This window comes from Suillus plorans (genome assembly GCF_016647745.1).
Source record: "Suillus plorans strain S12 chromosome Unknown HD556scaffold_137, whole genome shotgun sequence".
Classification (NCBI taxonomy): Eukaryota; Fungi; Basidiomycota; class Agaricomycetes; order Boletales; family Suillaceae; genus Suillus; species Suillus plorans.
This window is the reverse complement of record NW_024537521.1, coordinates 64,564-77,942: the sequence shown is the minus strand read 5'-3', so window position 1 is coordinate 77,942 and position 13,379 is coordinate 64,564. Positions and strand designations below refer to the sequence as shown.

The window sequence follows — 13,379 nt, the reverse complement described above, 5'->3', positions numbered from 1 at the left end:
GCCATCTTCCACAGATAGCACAATGAGCAAGTCGAGGCGATCTCGCCTTTCTTCGTCAATCGGGGGAAACACTCGACATTCTTGGCCAGACATCTATCACAAGGCGGATGGGGTTCATCAACGCGGGGCTATGGAGAATTAGTATGGTGAAGCATGGCATTGACCGGAAGACACACTGGTTCTGGCACTTTGCCCTTGCTGGTGGCCTTGCCCTTGGGCTGCATGGACTATTCAATAATGTTAGCGTTGTATATCACCTGTGCTATGACAAGCAAATCCTACCAGTTTTTGCCGTTTCCCTGGTCTGACAGTGGCCTGCATCGTGATGAGTGATAGACCGGTAAATGTGAAGTAAAATAATGAACTTGCCTTTGGCCTGCCTTGTGTATCATCATCCTCATCCTCCAATTCATCCTCTTCATCGTCCTGAATCACAACCCGCTGACTTGCCTTCGACGCACTGCCCTTCTTTTTGACAACGATGACAGCCTGACGAGTTGATTTCCGGGGCTGCTTGTTGCATTAGTAACGTTGAATATCTCAAGAAACAAACACACCTCAACGTCCAGAAGATCATCCACATCGATCCCCTCGCCATCCTCATCGCCATGATCTTCCGGTGCCTTTGCCTTCCCTTTCCCCTTCTCCTTCCCCTTCCCCTTCCCCTTTGCCTTTGCCTTGTCATTGTCGGTAGTGTCAGTGTCAGACAAAATTGCCTTCGACTTTGGTGCAGGCTTCCGGGCCCGGTTGACACGGGGCAAAGGGGGGCTGCTGAGCCGGCGTTTCCGGTTTGTTGATGTCCCGGCTGTTGCTGTCCCACCGGGTGGCACATCTTTAGGTATGCGAATGCTGATGCGTGGTGCCGGTGTCGGTGCAGAGGCCGGTGCCGGTACTGGAACAGGTACCGGTGGTGGGGCAGGTACCGGTGGTGGGGCAGGTACCGGTGGTGGGCAGGTACCGGTGCAGGTGCAGGTGCAGATGCAGGAGCTAGTGCAGTCACAGGTGTGAGTACAGGTTGCATGAGGAGGAATATCCTTACCAGTAGCTGCAGGTGAAGCAGGCGGTGCATGACCCAATGTCTTACTGTACAATGGATGCTTCATGCACATATCCTGATTGTTACCAAGATGGTTCCAATCCGGTACTACCACCAATTGTGAGGTGCGCCTCTGAGCGCGAAAGATCTCAGCTGCAAGTGACAGCAGGCCAGGGGGAACATATGAAGCGTCCCTCCCATATGAACGAATCGCGACATTCTGGGACCCTAGTATCAATACAGGCAACCGACAGGACGACAAACATACCACTTCACGAGCAATCTCGTGGCTCAACTCCATTTTCTCATCCTGAGACTGCGACCGGAGAACATCTTGAACCATGTCATCGAGCCGGGCGACAAGAGCGATGAGAGCCTGGTTGGCAGCCGCAGCAGAAGCAGATTGAGAAGACATGATAGTGAGACGATTACAATAGAGCTAGTGGACAAGTCACCCGGAAGAGACGTGTAAAACAACAACACTTATAAAATTTTCAATCACCGGCTAGCCGGGCCGACTCGGACATATCCGAGTCCATTGTTCGCCTCATTGTTGTCAGTCTATTTTTAGATATAAATGTCTCATTGTTGACACGTCATCAGTAATCAATTGTTGCCAACCAACCTGTGAGTACATCATCCGGTCGCAGCCTTCTGTAGAACATGATTCTTCCAGTGATATCATGAAGTCCGTGGATTTGTACGACCCATTCCAGAAGAAAAGAAGGATGCGATCATCGGCGATTGCTCAGCATAATCTACATGTATCTAGTGAGGATGTAGGTAAGAAACCATCACCTCCCACAACGTACCGGTTGATATTATCCGGCATCCCAGTTCATAGCATCTTGGAGCCAGGGAGAGAGGAGCGCACTTACTACAACCCTTTCATGGTTTGTTCAAGCATGGGTGAATGTGAGTTCATCTCATGCTAAGCGATGGTAAGGACAATTGATATGAATTTTAAAGATCTAGATGTCCTGTCAGCCCATGATGGGTTGCAAGACGGTAAAAGATTGAAGATGAACTCTGAACCGGCAGATGACGACCGGTCACTGGACCTGGGATTTCCTTTGTCAGATTATGACCAGATGACCGACAACCACGACCAACAACAATCAGACATGTTGGATATGCAATTTCCCACCTTGTCTGATGATGACCGGTCAAATGGTGAGATGTTGGATTTGGGATTTCCTCCACAGCCGGATGATGAAGATGTGCTTGATTTGGGCTTTGATATTGACCTCTGTGATCCGGCCGGCAACACAGGCATGTCGCTGGAATCTACATCTCATAAATTGACACTCATTTGAAACGATATTTGACTAGAAGACGGGGCTCTTGACATGGGCTTCGGCACATATCTGGCAGATGATTCGCTTGATAAAGGGACTAATATTTCACCGGAAGAACACCCTTTAGATATGGGTTTCGAGATGGATCCGGTACGTGTTGATCGGATCAGTCTTGTAAGCCTTCTTGCTGTTCCCGAGATTGTTCTGATCATTTAAACTTAGTCGCCGTCAGTCGACAGGATCCAGTTGGATATGTAATTCAACGGGCTGTAGGTGATTTGCGCGAGGCAATGCACCGGTTGCAGATTGACCGGGCTGGTAATGCAATGTCGCCGGACGAAGCCTTTGCTAGAGAGCAAGTTCTTGACTGTACACAAGAGTTATTGTTGGCATGTCAACTGATGTCGATATCTCGACTTTCAACGTGAAGTATATATTTATAGTCAAATGCTATCTACACCTATCACTAGAATACTTGCTTACAACGATCCAAATTACTACGATTGCATATACTGAGCTTTATAAGAGGCCTTTGTACTTCTATGAGAGCGCTTTGGCTCTGGATTGGTTGTCTGTGCTTCAGATGCTTTGGCTTTCTTGCCGGAGTCCCTTCTTGGGGCAGGGGGTGTTGGTTTGTGCACCGGTGCTTTGTTAGTTTTATTCTTGGCATAGACACCTGATGTAGGGCCAAATGCACGACTTCTAGAAAGATGTTGCGAAGGCAGAGGATCATTGTCATCATTACCGGTTGATTGTGCAGAACCGGTGCTGGTGTTGTCTTCTGCCTGTCCCCTTCCACTTGCAGTCAGCTTTGATTTCTTGACTGGTGGCGGACCATCCGACTCCAAATCAGATTGAATGGGAGCAACCCTACCCCTCTTTTGGGATGATTTTAATTTAGGTGGTGGTAGGACCGGTATGGATCTCTTGACCGGTGGGCGAGTATCTTCCTCCTCTGAAGCCGGACGAGTGCTGCGGACGGTATTGGTCCGCTTGGCCTTTGAAGTTGGTTGTGGGACAGGTATGGATTTCTTGACCGGTGGGCGAGTATCTTCCTCTGAAGCTGTACTAGCCCTGCGAACGGTATTGGTCCGCTTGGCCTTTGAAGGTGGTGGTGGGACCGGTATGGATTTCTTGACCGGTTGGCGAGTATCTTCCTCCTCTGAAGCTGTACTAGCCCTGCGGACGGTATTGGTCCGTTTTGACTTTGAAGGTGGTGGTGGGACCAGTATGGATTTCTTGACCGGTGGGCGAGTATCTTCCTCCTCTGAAGCTGTACTAGCCCTGCGGACGGTATTGGTCCGTTTTGCCTTTGAAGGTGGTGGTTGGACCAGTATGGATTTCTTGACTGGTAGGCGAGTATCTTCCTCCTCTGACGCCGGACTAGTGCTGCGGACCGTATTGGCCCGTTTTGCCTTTGAAGGTGGTGGTGGGACAGGTATGGATTTCTTGACCGGTGGGCGATTGTTGATAGATTTTGACTTTGGTGGTGGTGATTGGAGGTTGTCATCGTGATAGTGATCGTCGTCCTTCTCCTCATCTTCATCATCCTTGTCCTTATCCTCACTACTAGACACCGGTTCCACCCCCCTGGTGCGCCTTCCGGTGGACTTTTTCACTGGAACCCTGGGTCTCGCATCAGAACCATTGCCAGAGATTATCTCTGCCGGTTCTCTCATTGTCTTATCATCGCCTTCCCAGCCTTTAAATTCAAAGGTTGGGCGAACCTGGTCCTTCTGTCTTTGACACCACAACTCTAACAGCCGGTCAGCATCAGCCAGCCGAATCTTTGATGGATCGTCGAGCCTCCAGCCGGTAGGTAAAAACTTGGCTGCAATAAAGTCACCCTGAGCCATCCTGACTGAGGCCCAAGGAACAGACGCCTTTGGTTGTTGGCTGCACAATCCTGAAAAATTGCTGGTCAGCAGATCAACTCTCCAGATGCATCATTTGTGAAACTGACTGTAGTGCTTTGTGAGGAAAGTCCTTATAAGACGCTTTTTGCTCTCTAGGTTAAGCTCTGTGACGTCCGGTATGACCGGCAGCCCATAGCTATCCACCTCCAAAGGATAATCGTCCTTCTTTCCACCTTTCTTCCTGCTCTTCTTCACCTCCTCTTCGTTATCATCGTCATCATTATTCAGGTCAACGTCTGGTATCACCCCAGGTCAGATAAGTACTTGACTGAATGGCGCAAGATTTTCAAACAGAAGCTCACCAAACTCTTCACCAGCATAGGCATTCCACTCCGATAACATGGACTTCCAGTCCTTCGTATCGGTATAACTATTCCCCTCCAACTTTTCATTGAAGTCAATTCTTTCAACCGGATCAGTATATCTTTACCGGTTGAGTGTGAAGCGGAACTCACCCATTGATCCGGACTTCGTCTTCCTCTGTTTTCCATGCTGACAATATGAAAATTCTCATACCGGCCTGCTTCCACAACTTTGTTGCCAGATCCTTCATCATACCGGGTGCTTTCTTCTTTGCAAAGTCCGCCTGAACAGCTGCAGGAGGAGCCTTGGCAGACCACTCAATCGCAGTGTTCTGAGCCTCCTCCAGCTCCTCTTTAGATAGACTGGCCACCACTGCAGTGAGTGTTGTCTGATATCTTTCAATAAATTTCTTCGATCCTGGCATTGCTCCGGTCTTTTCAATGATCTCCTCCTTGCGCAGTTGTTCTATGACCGACCGGGAAGTCCATTTCTGACCGAACTTGTTGGCTTTCTTTTCTCGAGTCTTTTCAGGTCTCCGGTTATATAACCAGTCCCGGTACGTCTTGATACATCATGATATAAGTCGGTCATCATGTATAAATTTAAAGTTCTACTGCTCACATATTTCCTGTTCTTCAATGACCGGTCATCCATAGCAGGGGCATGCACCTTGGCCTCTTTTATGACGGCCTTCAGAATCTTTTTTCTATCGTTGGCAGCTGCTTCCTTCCATTCTTCTAGGTGGGATTTCAAGACCAGCACCTCTTCATCGGTTAATTTCTTCTGCTTGGTCTTTTTTGGGCTATCGACTGATGAGTTGGACCGGGGCATGGCAAAGTAGTTGAGGAGCAGTGGACGTCTTGATAGAAGAAAGGATGCATGTGTATCTCACAGTAATAGGTTACATAACCGATGTACGTGACTGCAAACCGAACAAAGGATTGTCCAATACTCGTTCATTGGTATGAATCCCTCAACATCCTATGTGTTTCTGATTCATAGAATGTAGAACTGTAAAAGCATATGGACTTAGACCTGTATTATATAGTATATGGGCAGCATACAGCCCTCAAATACTGGATACCGCCCTGTGCAATCATATTCCACAACTTGCTCAAGTAAGTATAATCACAAATGACTTTGAAGGCCAGCATGAATGTGGACATTAACAGCCGGTGTCCTGAAGATCAAACCAGAAGCCTGTTTGTCTCTAGAGTTGGTTATTTGGTTTGAACTGTTCTCTCAGAGCATGTTTTGCAATGCCAGTGCCCTCGACTAAAGTTTAATCAATGTATTGACTTTGCCAGACTCGTCAATAATCTAATCGAAAGAAGTATATATTGCTGCCGAACCCTCGTAATTACCTGAATGATTGTTCTACAGCCAACAATCCAGAATGCTGGCTAGAAAGAAGTATTTAAACATTGAAATGTAACCTCCGGTCGATGTACTTTATCCAGTCAATTGTCATGTAACTTGAACATGAAATCCATGCGACTCGGGTTAATGGGAGGATTACGGTGTTTGTGATGTCATGCAACTATGGCAACCTCAGTGACTCCAACCTTAATATATCCCATACAGGTGACATTGCAAGATCTTCGGTGAGATCACAGGAACAATGTGGTAATCCCGACCGGTCAAACCATTCGGAGTCTGAACAACACCGGATCAATTGGTCCCTTGATGACTGGGTAGTTCAATGACTAAGAAGGGAAAATGTGGTAATCTCGACGGTTCAAAATCCCCGGAAACTGGAATTGATGGAAGGCACCGCAGTGAAGTCATGTGCTAGGCTACCAGTCATCAAGTTTACAGCACACCGATCCTTTCCAGTCAATATGGCAAATACCAAACAAAAGGGAATCACATACACCCCTCCTACAAAGAAACGATTACCTCAGCTGTATAAGCTCAAGGAAAAAACTACAACCAGGGGATCGAGGTCATCTTGGGTGAAAGATTCATGGGCTAGGAAAACAAAGTCGGTAACATCATCACCAATAAAATCACCCTCAAAGCATAAATCTGGGTCGCCTCACTTGCTCTATGAAGGTGCTGACTTTGAGTTTGACCAAGGTAACATCCCCCAGCCTAAATTTCCAAAATCCCAGGCAAGCAACAGTTATCTTCATTTCCCCGGTCTGACCGGACCATACAGAGTCAGAATGCATATCTCCGGCAATGGAAATGCAAGTTCAAGGACTACATAAATTCACTCATGATCAGAGAAGCCCCACCAGCAACCGACCTTGCTCAGTCTGCAAGAAGGATGGGGTGTATAGATGTCATGGCTGTTTCAATGAGCCACTCTTTTGCACAGACTGTTGCAGAATTCAACATCAAAGACAATCCATTCCATCGCATCAGTCAATGGACCGGATCATTTTTTCAAGAAACTTCACTCATTAAGTTGGCCTGCACATTCACCTTGCTCACGACGGCACTCCATGTCCCAGCAGCACCGATGACTCATCAGACTTCTTTCAGTGGTCAGATACCGATGACAATATAGATGACGATTATCCGGAAGGACCTTTCATTCAACCGGTCAGAGACTCAGATCGTCCGGCAATAACTGTAGTAGACAAGTCCGCGTTCACTCCCTTTCCATATGTTATTGCCAATGCCCCAGTGCTCTCAGCCGAGACATACAGCTCTTTCAAGCAGGCTTGTTTCCGGCGTCTTTCACCAGACCAAAAACTGCATTCACATTCGCTGTCTTGGACGACTTTCTGTTAGACAATCTCGAGTGCGGTACATCGGCCATGAATTACTACAGCAAAATTCGCAGACTCACCTCTAGCATCTTTCCACTGATGGTTCCGGTGAGCTGGGTTTTATTCTGTACTTCACATTCTGGTCATTAAAGAACGATATCTGTAGGATCGCTATAGAGAGCTCATGAGAGCTGCCAGGCAGTGGCGACAATGCAAGCTCTACAAGTGGCATGGATTTGCCCACAAAGATGACCAGCCAAAGGATGGTGATCTTGCCCTATTTTGTCCGGCATGTCCGCAAACCGGGTATAAACTTGGACCTGTCTACCAGTACAGTCGCCCAGCCTGACGATACACCTTCCTGGCTCATGACTAGGTATTTGGTCATGGATGGCAATTTCAAAGCCGAGCACATGCATCCGGTGAATCCATCCGATGAAGTATCATTAATGGATGGTCTGGGGTTCATGGTCTCCGATGAAAGATACAAGAGCCATTTGGCCATTGCTCAAGACAATGTCCAAAGGTCGGATTGCAATAATCACCGGGCAGTAAATCAAGCAAACGCCTCGCGGCAAAGGCTGGAAGCCACCGGTATAGGAGGATGTGCATGTGCACGGCATGGATGTTTTGTCCCACATTCCATGGTTGACTTTCAGAAAGGTGAAAGGTCAGTACATATTGCATCCGGTCACATCAATGGATGATCTTACAACTCTTACGTGGAATAATCAGGCAGATGAACATGGACTATGCATTAAGTCAAGCTCTCAACTATAAGACCGACGGAATCTCTCGAGCCATCACATTCTACGACATAAATTGTCAGTATAACAAGTATTTGAAGGACCGGATCGCTTCCAGCATGTATCTTTCCATCCCCATAGGTATGGATATCATTCCTGGAATCGGTTTGTGGCATGTACATGGACATCAAGACAACTGCTTTGTCCGGTATGCATCAAATTTTATCCATGGGACCGGCCGGATAGACGGAGAGATTATGGAAACCCTCTGGGCACCTTGAATATAAATCTCCATCGGCCAGGGGCATGGGAACTCCCCATCGCAAGGAGGTATTGGATTATCAGATGAATGATTGTAATTTCATGAAAATGATTCGTATAAGTAAGTCACCCACCTCCAGATGTGCGTGTGTTGTCGGCGCTCATACAATTCATGTCCGGATGGCACGTCCGGTAGCTAAGTTTCTGTCCAGAAAATTCAAAGAGGCCATCAAGGGGGCTTCGGAAAGCAAACTTGCTTTTGATAATCTTAACGAGACCGCCAACCCCGACATGGTAGTTCTTTGGAAGGCAGAGGAGGCATTGGCTCATGCAAACAGAGCAGAGGATCCTACGGCTATGGACATCTATGAGGTCCGGTTGGAAAGAGGCAAGTGTCCACTTTATTGGCTGTCCGGTAGGTCTGATCATGAGGTCGTGCAGCGCCAACAAAGAAACAGCAGGAATTGCGCCTGTTGCAGGCTCAAAATCGCCCTGAACATCCGGTCATCAACCCTCTTGGTCGACGAGGAGCCGCCACTTGGCTTGCAACCGGTCTTACCATAGAGGAATCGCAAATATCTCTCTGCAAGGATGTGAGAAGTTTGCGAATGCACCCAACGGACATGCAACTGTTGAGAGTGGCTCGATGCCGGGATAAGCTTCACACTCAGATCACGAGCTTTCTTGAGATGTCACCTACTTATCTCGGAGTTGGAGTCAATGTCAATGATCCGGATTGTCTGGTTACTGTTTGTAACTCACTGGATGATTGTGAAGATTACTCCGATTTTGACGAAGATCAAAATCCTGATCTGGACGTACACAATGCTTCCATATTTCAACCGGAGCTCACTGTCATACCCCTACCATCCAACATTGGTGCAGTGAGGTGCAGGGAGTTAGGTCTCACCAATCTCATCAAAGAAGAAATTGCCCTCCGAGAAGGTCAGGCCAATGACGCACTGCATGCCATTAGAGTTCATTTAGGAGATAAAGCTGTTTTATTCCGCAATACTGTCCGGTCAGCCAAGTCACAGGCTTCATCTACTAGGGCATGGACTCGAGTTCGCTCAGTTGAAACAGCAGTCAATCTCCATGCTCGTATATATTCGAAATGCCGGTCGCAACTGGCCAAACTCCCTGACCACGACCTCTTGAAGAAATACCTTCCTTTGAAGAAAGAAGACCTGAAAGCCAGCTCTGCGGTGGCCGATCCAAATGCACGTGGTCAGAGAGATACCACTCTTTCATGGTTCTGGTCCTTGGATGTTCAGGGAGACACATCAGGAAATGACTGGATGACTGAATGTGTGTCTAGTGTTTCTGATTATGAGGTCGTCCAGTCTCACATGTTCTAATTATAGTTTACCGGGTTAATTGGCTCCGGACAAAAGCACTGCGCGATCGCTGGAATGAGGAGGTTATTCTTGTCAAACACGAAATGCAGTGGTCAATTAATTTCTTCACCCACAGAGCCAAGCAATGGCTCTGTCACATGCACAATGCTACTTCTGCAGGGCTCACCGGACATACATGTTATGCTGCCAGACAATCTCACATATATGACCTGCTGGCAGCACATGCAGAGGATGCTTTTCGGAAAATGATCGTTGGGATAGAAGTCCCAGTTCCGGGTTAGTTGCATAATTGTGATTACCGGTTGATAATATATGAACAACTAGCGGCATATGCAGAGGATGCTCTGCGGGAAATGATCGTTCGGATAGAAGTACCGGTGCCGGGTTAGTTACATAATTGTGGTCACCGGTTGATAAGACCTGTGAGGTAATATACCCTTGTGTTTGGCATGTAAATATTCCCAGTGTGCCGGTCACACCATAGCCTCATATTCCTCTCCATGGACAATACTGTAACTCTCATCCCCTCCAACCAAGTCATCATTGCCGCCAAGGGCAATCACATCACAGCTGCAGATATCTCTCGTGCCCTATTCTATGCCAATTCCCGGATGCTGGCCATGCGCCTGTATGTCGACAAGAGTTTTGCCACTGCCATACCTGGTTATGCAGAGACGTTCTACACCCTGATGAAATGGGAGATGGAGGTAGGGAGCCAGCCATGCCGATACTCCCATGCCCTCATCCTTTTCTCTGACATAGACCTTTGCAACACCTTTCATCAATATATGTTTTATCACCCGGTTGTCAGCTACTATTCCTCAACTTCTCAAGGATGTGCTCTCAACCATGACTGCTCACACATTGGTTGATCGGCGACTGGATGTCAATGCCATTTTGCAGGATATCCGGGCATTGCGCCTTTCTGCAGATTCAAACAAATCCGATGACTATGACATTGCTCACATGCCGGACTACTTCAATGACTGGTGGAAGGAATCACTTGGTTGTTGCAGGGTTTCAGATATGTTGCCCAAGTCATCTGTCCAAGATGTTATGGATTTGGTTGAATGGCACTTTTCACACCTTGTCAGTCCATAAGATCTTGTTAACACCGGATGCACCAGATGCTCACACCATTTATTACAGCCGGATCATGTGAAAACTGGTCTTCTCCCATATATTGTGCGTGGTCCGGATAATGCGCCGGATATAATTGGTTCAAGATCTGGTGTGCCGTGCCACCAGACAACGATCGGGAGAGAGTTGCTGGATATGTTGCAGACAAGGATGATGAATCTTAGGCGATCAAGTGATAGGTTGACCGGATTGGTTGGGCCGATTGATGAAATCACACGGGCTGTGTCATCCTCACAGGCACTCATTGACCGGTTACATATAGATCACAGTGCATCCACTTCACAGTAAAGTAGAACCCAATGTCCGCCGGTATCCTGCCAATCTTTTATACCATCACGTCATATTTACCTGAATGGAAATGGAGTCTGTCTATGCAATCAGGTCGTGTGAATATGGGGCTATTTTTTCCAATGGATATAACAGTGGTGCTTTCCTGTCACTTAATTGTTTCGGCAAGCCATGGTTACAATTCCACTTGACTGGGCCTTGTACCAGACCTACCTTGCCGGTGAATTGGTGCATGAGATTTTCACATCTACAATTCTTCACCGACCGGTAAAGGATATGGACCTTGGACTCTTGGATATCGACACTTGTATTGCTTTGGAGCAGCTAGCCTATGTGATGGCCACTGCTTACTCTAACGCCGGTATGTATTCCGGCACACCTGTCTGTTCTGGTCAACTAACCTGCAGAAAGTTCATCTTAAAATAGACATGGTTAGATACAATGACGCCCTGGACAAAGATGAATCCGGTCGAAGTGAGACACGAGAAGAGGTTCTTTTGAACAAATTCCCCCCTGAAGAGGAGCACCTCTTGACAACACCATCTGTTGTCATTGATTCTGGCGGTAGAATCATTGTCTGGTATTTGCCTGGAGCACTCACCTCTATGATGATGGTTGGTCCTTTATCCTTTATCCATTTCCAGTTGTTCTTTTATCTTACCCGGATGCATTACTTAGAAAGATATTCACGGTGCCACACATTCCATGAGTGGTTTGTTGAAGCATAGCATCACATCAGGCAAGATTTCTCAATGGAGGACCCACCGGTCAAACTTCTATACAAGTCCAGATGGAATGATCACCCCCGGTTGCATCAATATATCTCCTGCATGGTTTCAGCAAGGAAGAGAGGTGCGTCAGGTCCACATGCATTGAAATCTCTGGTTGGAAGTATTGTAGAAACATGGCTTCCCGAATCTTGACCCGGAAGATGGCTTCTCGCCGGAGGTATCAGCGGCACTGAAAGGTGCTGCCGGTCACAATATTACAGCATCCCTTCAAAGGTCCGGTATCGTTGTCTCTGCTGCACTTCGAGTCATGCACCCTGATCTTTATTGGGCCGGAATGGAAACTCAAGTCAGGCTTGGTAAATGGGCTGCCAGATATGAGTTGAACGAGATGCACCATCATCTTCAACGCTGGACATCCGTTTTTAATGTGGTATCGATCATATGCAATCGCCGGACACCCCCTCATAGAGATCCTAAATGTCGACCGGCAGCATTTGATATCATGACTACTGCTGGTGTTTATCGCCCGGTTATCATGGATTTCATGAACCTTGGAATCAAGTTTCTCTACGACTCTGGCTCAATATTGGCTTCATCATGTCGACTGGTGAGACATTACATGAACGTGGAAGAGGGCAACAGGATTGTCACTGCATGGTACATGCGAGACAGCATCCACAATTTTGTTGGGACTCCGAGCACGGAGTATGCAAAATATGACCGTGTAGATATTTAGCAACTCCATGTATTGGGCCACATATATTGCTTGTCAATCTCGTTTGATATCATAGACGTACTGTATGGGTATAGACCCGGATGTATATATGAGACGGACCGGATGTTTATTCCCGGTTAATATACTTTGTATGCACCGGATGAGGCATCATGCCACCCACATCATATATTCACCCTATCCCCCGGCCCACTCGTCTCCGGTTAGTATACTCTGTATGCACCAGATACCCCCTCCATCCCACAACGCTCTTCCGGCTCATCTGTATCATCCATCTCACCTGCACCTCTATCACGCAGCGGACATCCGGCTCATCTGTATCATCCATCTCGCCTTCACCTCTCGCACACCGGACGCCCGGCTCATCTGTATCATCCATCTCACCTTCACCTCTGTCCCACAACGCTCTTCCGGCTCATCTGTATCATCCATACCGGCAAATATTTCCATTGTCCACCGGGTGGAATATCATGAGGCCCACCTGTCTCCATTTCACCTGGTACCCCCGGCCCACTCATCTTCCATTATACCCCATACCCCCGGCTCACTCGTCTTCCATTATACCCCATACCCCTGGCTCACTTGTCTTCCATTGTGCTTCACATACCGGCCCACTCGTCTCCATTGCACCCTTACCCCTGGCCCACTTGTCTTCCATTATACCCCATACCCCCGGCCCACTCGTCTTCCATTGTGCTTCACATACCGGCCCACTCGTCTCCATTGCACCCTTACCCCCGGCCCACTCGTCTTCAATTGTACTTCTCATCCCAGCCCACCCGTCTCTATTGTACTTCGCATACCGGCCCACCCGTCTCCATTGCACCCCATACCCCCAGCCCACTCGTC

General features: G+C 47.7%; 5 protein-coding genes across 5 annotated transcripts; 3 read left to right on the top strand and 2 right to left on the bottom strand.

Moving 5' to 3' along the window:
- Positions 1-128: 128 nt before the first annotated feature.
- On the bottom strand, positions 129-1,451 carry HD556DRAFT_1451634 (uncharacterized protein; the record flags this gene model as incomplete). Its single annotated transcript, XM_041307987.1, has 4 exons — positions 129-227; positions 283-510; positions 558-1,256; positions 1,305-1,451. The coding sequence occupies 4 exons, from the start codon at positions 1,449-1,451 to the stop codon at positions 129-131; spliced, it is 1,173 nt and encodes a 390-aa protein (XP_041152085.1).
- Positions 1,452-1,719: 268 nt separating this feature from the next.
- On the top strand, positions 1,720-2,352 carry HD556DRAFT_1314966 (uncharacterized protein; the record flags this gene model as incomplete). The annotated part of the gene is made up of 2 exons (XM_041301046.1): positions 1,720-1,951; positions 2,024-2,352. The coding sequence occupies 2 exons, from the start codon at positions 1,720-1,722 to the stop codon at positions 2,350-2,352; spliced, it is 561 nt and encodes a 186-aa protein (XP_041152084.1).
- A 479-nt stretch (positions 2,353-2,831) lies between these two features.
- Positions 2,832-5,384, bottom strand: HD556DRAFT_1451632 (uncharacterized protein; the record flags this gene model as incomplete). The annotated part of the gene is made up of 5 exons (XM_041307986.1): positions 2,832-4,240; positions 4,298-4,486; positions 4,553-4,653; positions 4,706-5,115; positions 5,175-5,384. The coding sequence occupies 5 exons, from the start codon at positions 5,382-5,384 to the stop codon at positions 2,832-2,834; spliced, it is 2,319 nt and encodes a 772-aa protein (XP_041152083.1).
- Positions 5,385-6,774: 1,390 nt separating this feature from the next.
- Positions 6,775-10,942, top strand: HD556DRAFT_1451631 (uncharacterized protein; the record flags this gene model as incomplete). Its single annotated transcript, XM_041307985.1, has 15 exons — positions 6,775-6,965; positions 7,013-7,227; positions 7,296-7,381; positions 7,440-7,579; positions 7,650-7,943; positions 8,009-8,195; positions 8,266-8,401; positions 8,477-8,695; positions 8,722-9,588; positions 9,645-9,914; positions 9,963-10,022; positions 10,104-10,345; positions 10,401-10,727; positions 10,788-10,869; positions 10,923-10,942. 15 exons carry the CDS (start codon positions 6,775-6,777, stop codon positions 10,940-10,942), a joined length of 3,336 nt encoding a protein of 1,111 aa, XP_041152082.1.
- Positions 10,943-11,494: 552 nt separating this feature from the next.
- On the top strand, positions 11,495-12,533 carry HD556DRAFT_1251157 (uncharacterized protein; the record flags this gene model as incomplete). The annotated part of the gene is made up of 3 exons (XM_041298986.1): positions 11,495-11,680; positions 11,745-11,922; positions 11,998-12,533. The coding sequence occupies 3 exons, from the start codon at positions 11,495-11,497 to the stop codon at positions 12,531-12,533; spliced, it is 900 nt and encodes a 299-aa protein (XP_041152081.1).
- Positions 12,534-13,379: the final 846 nt, after the last annotated feature.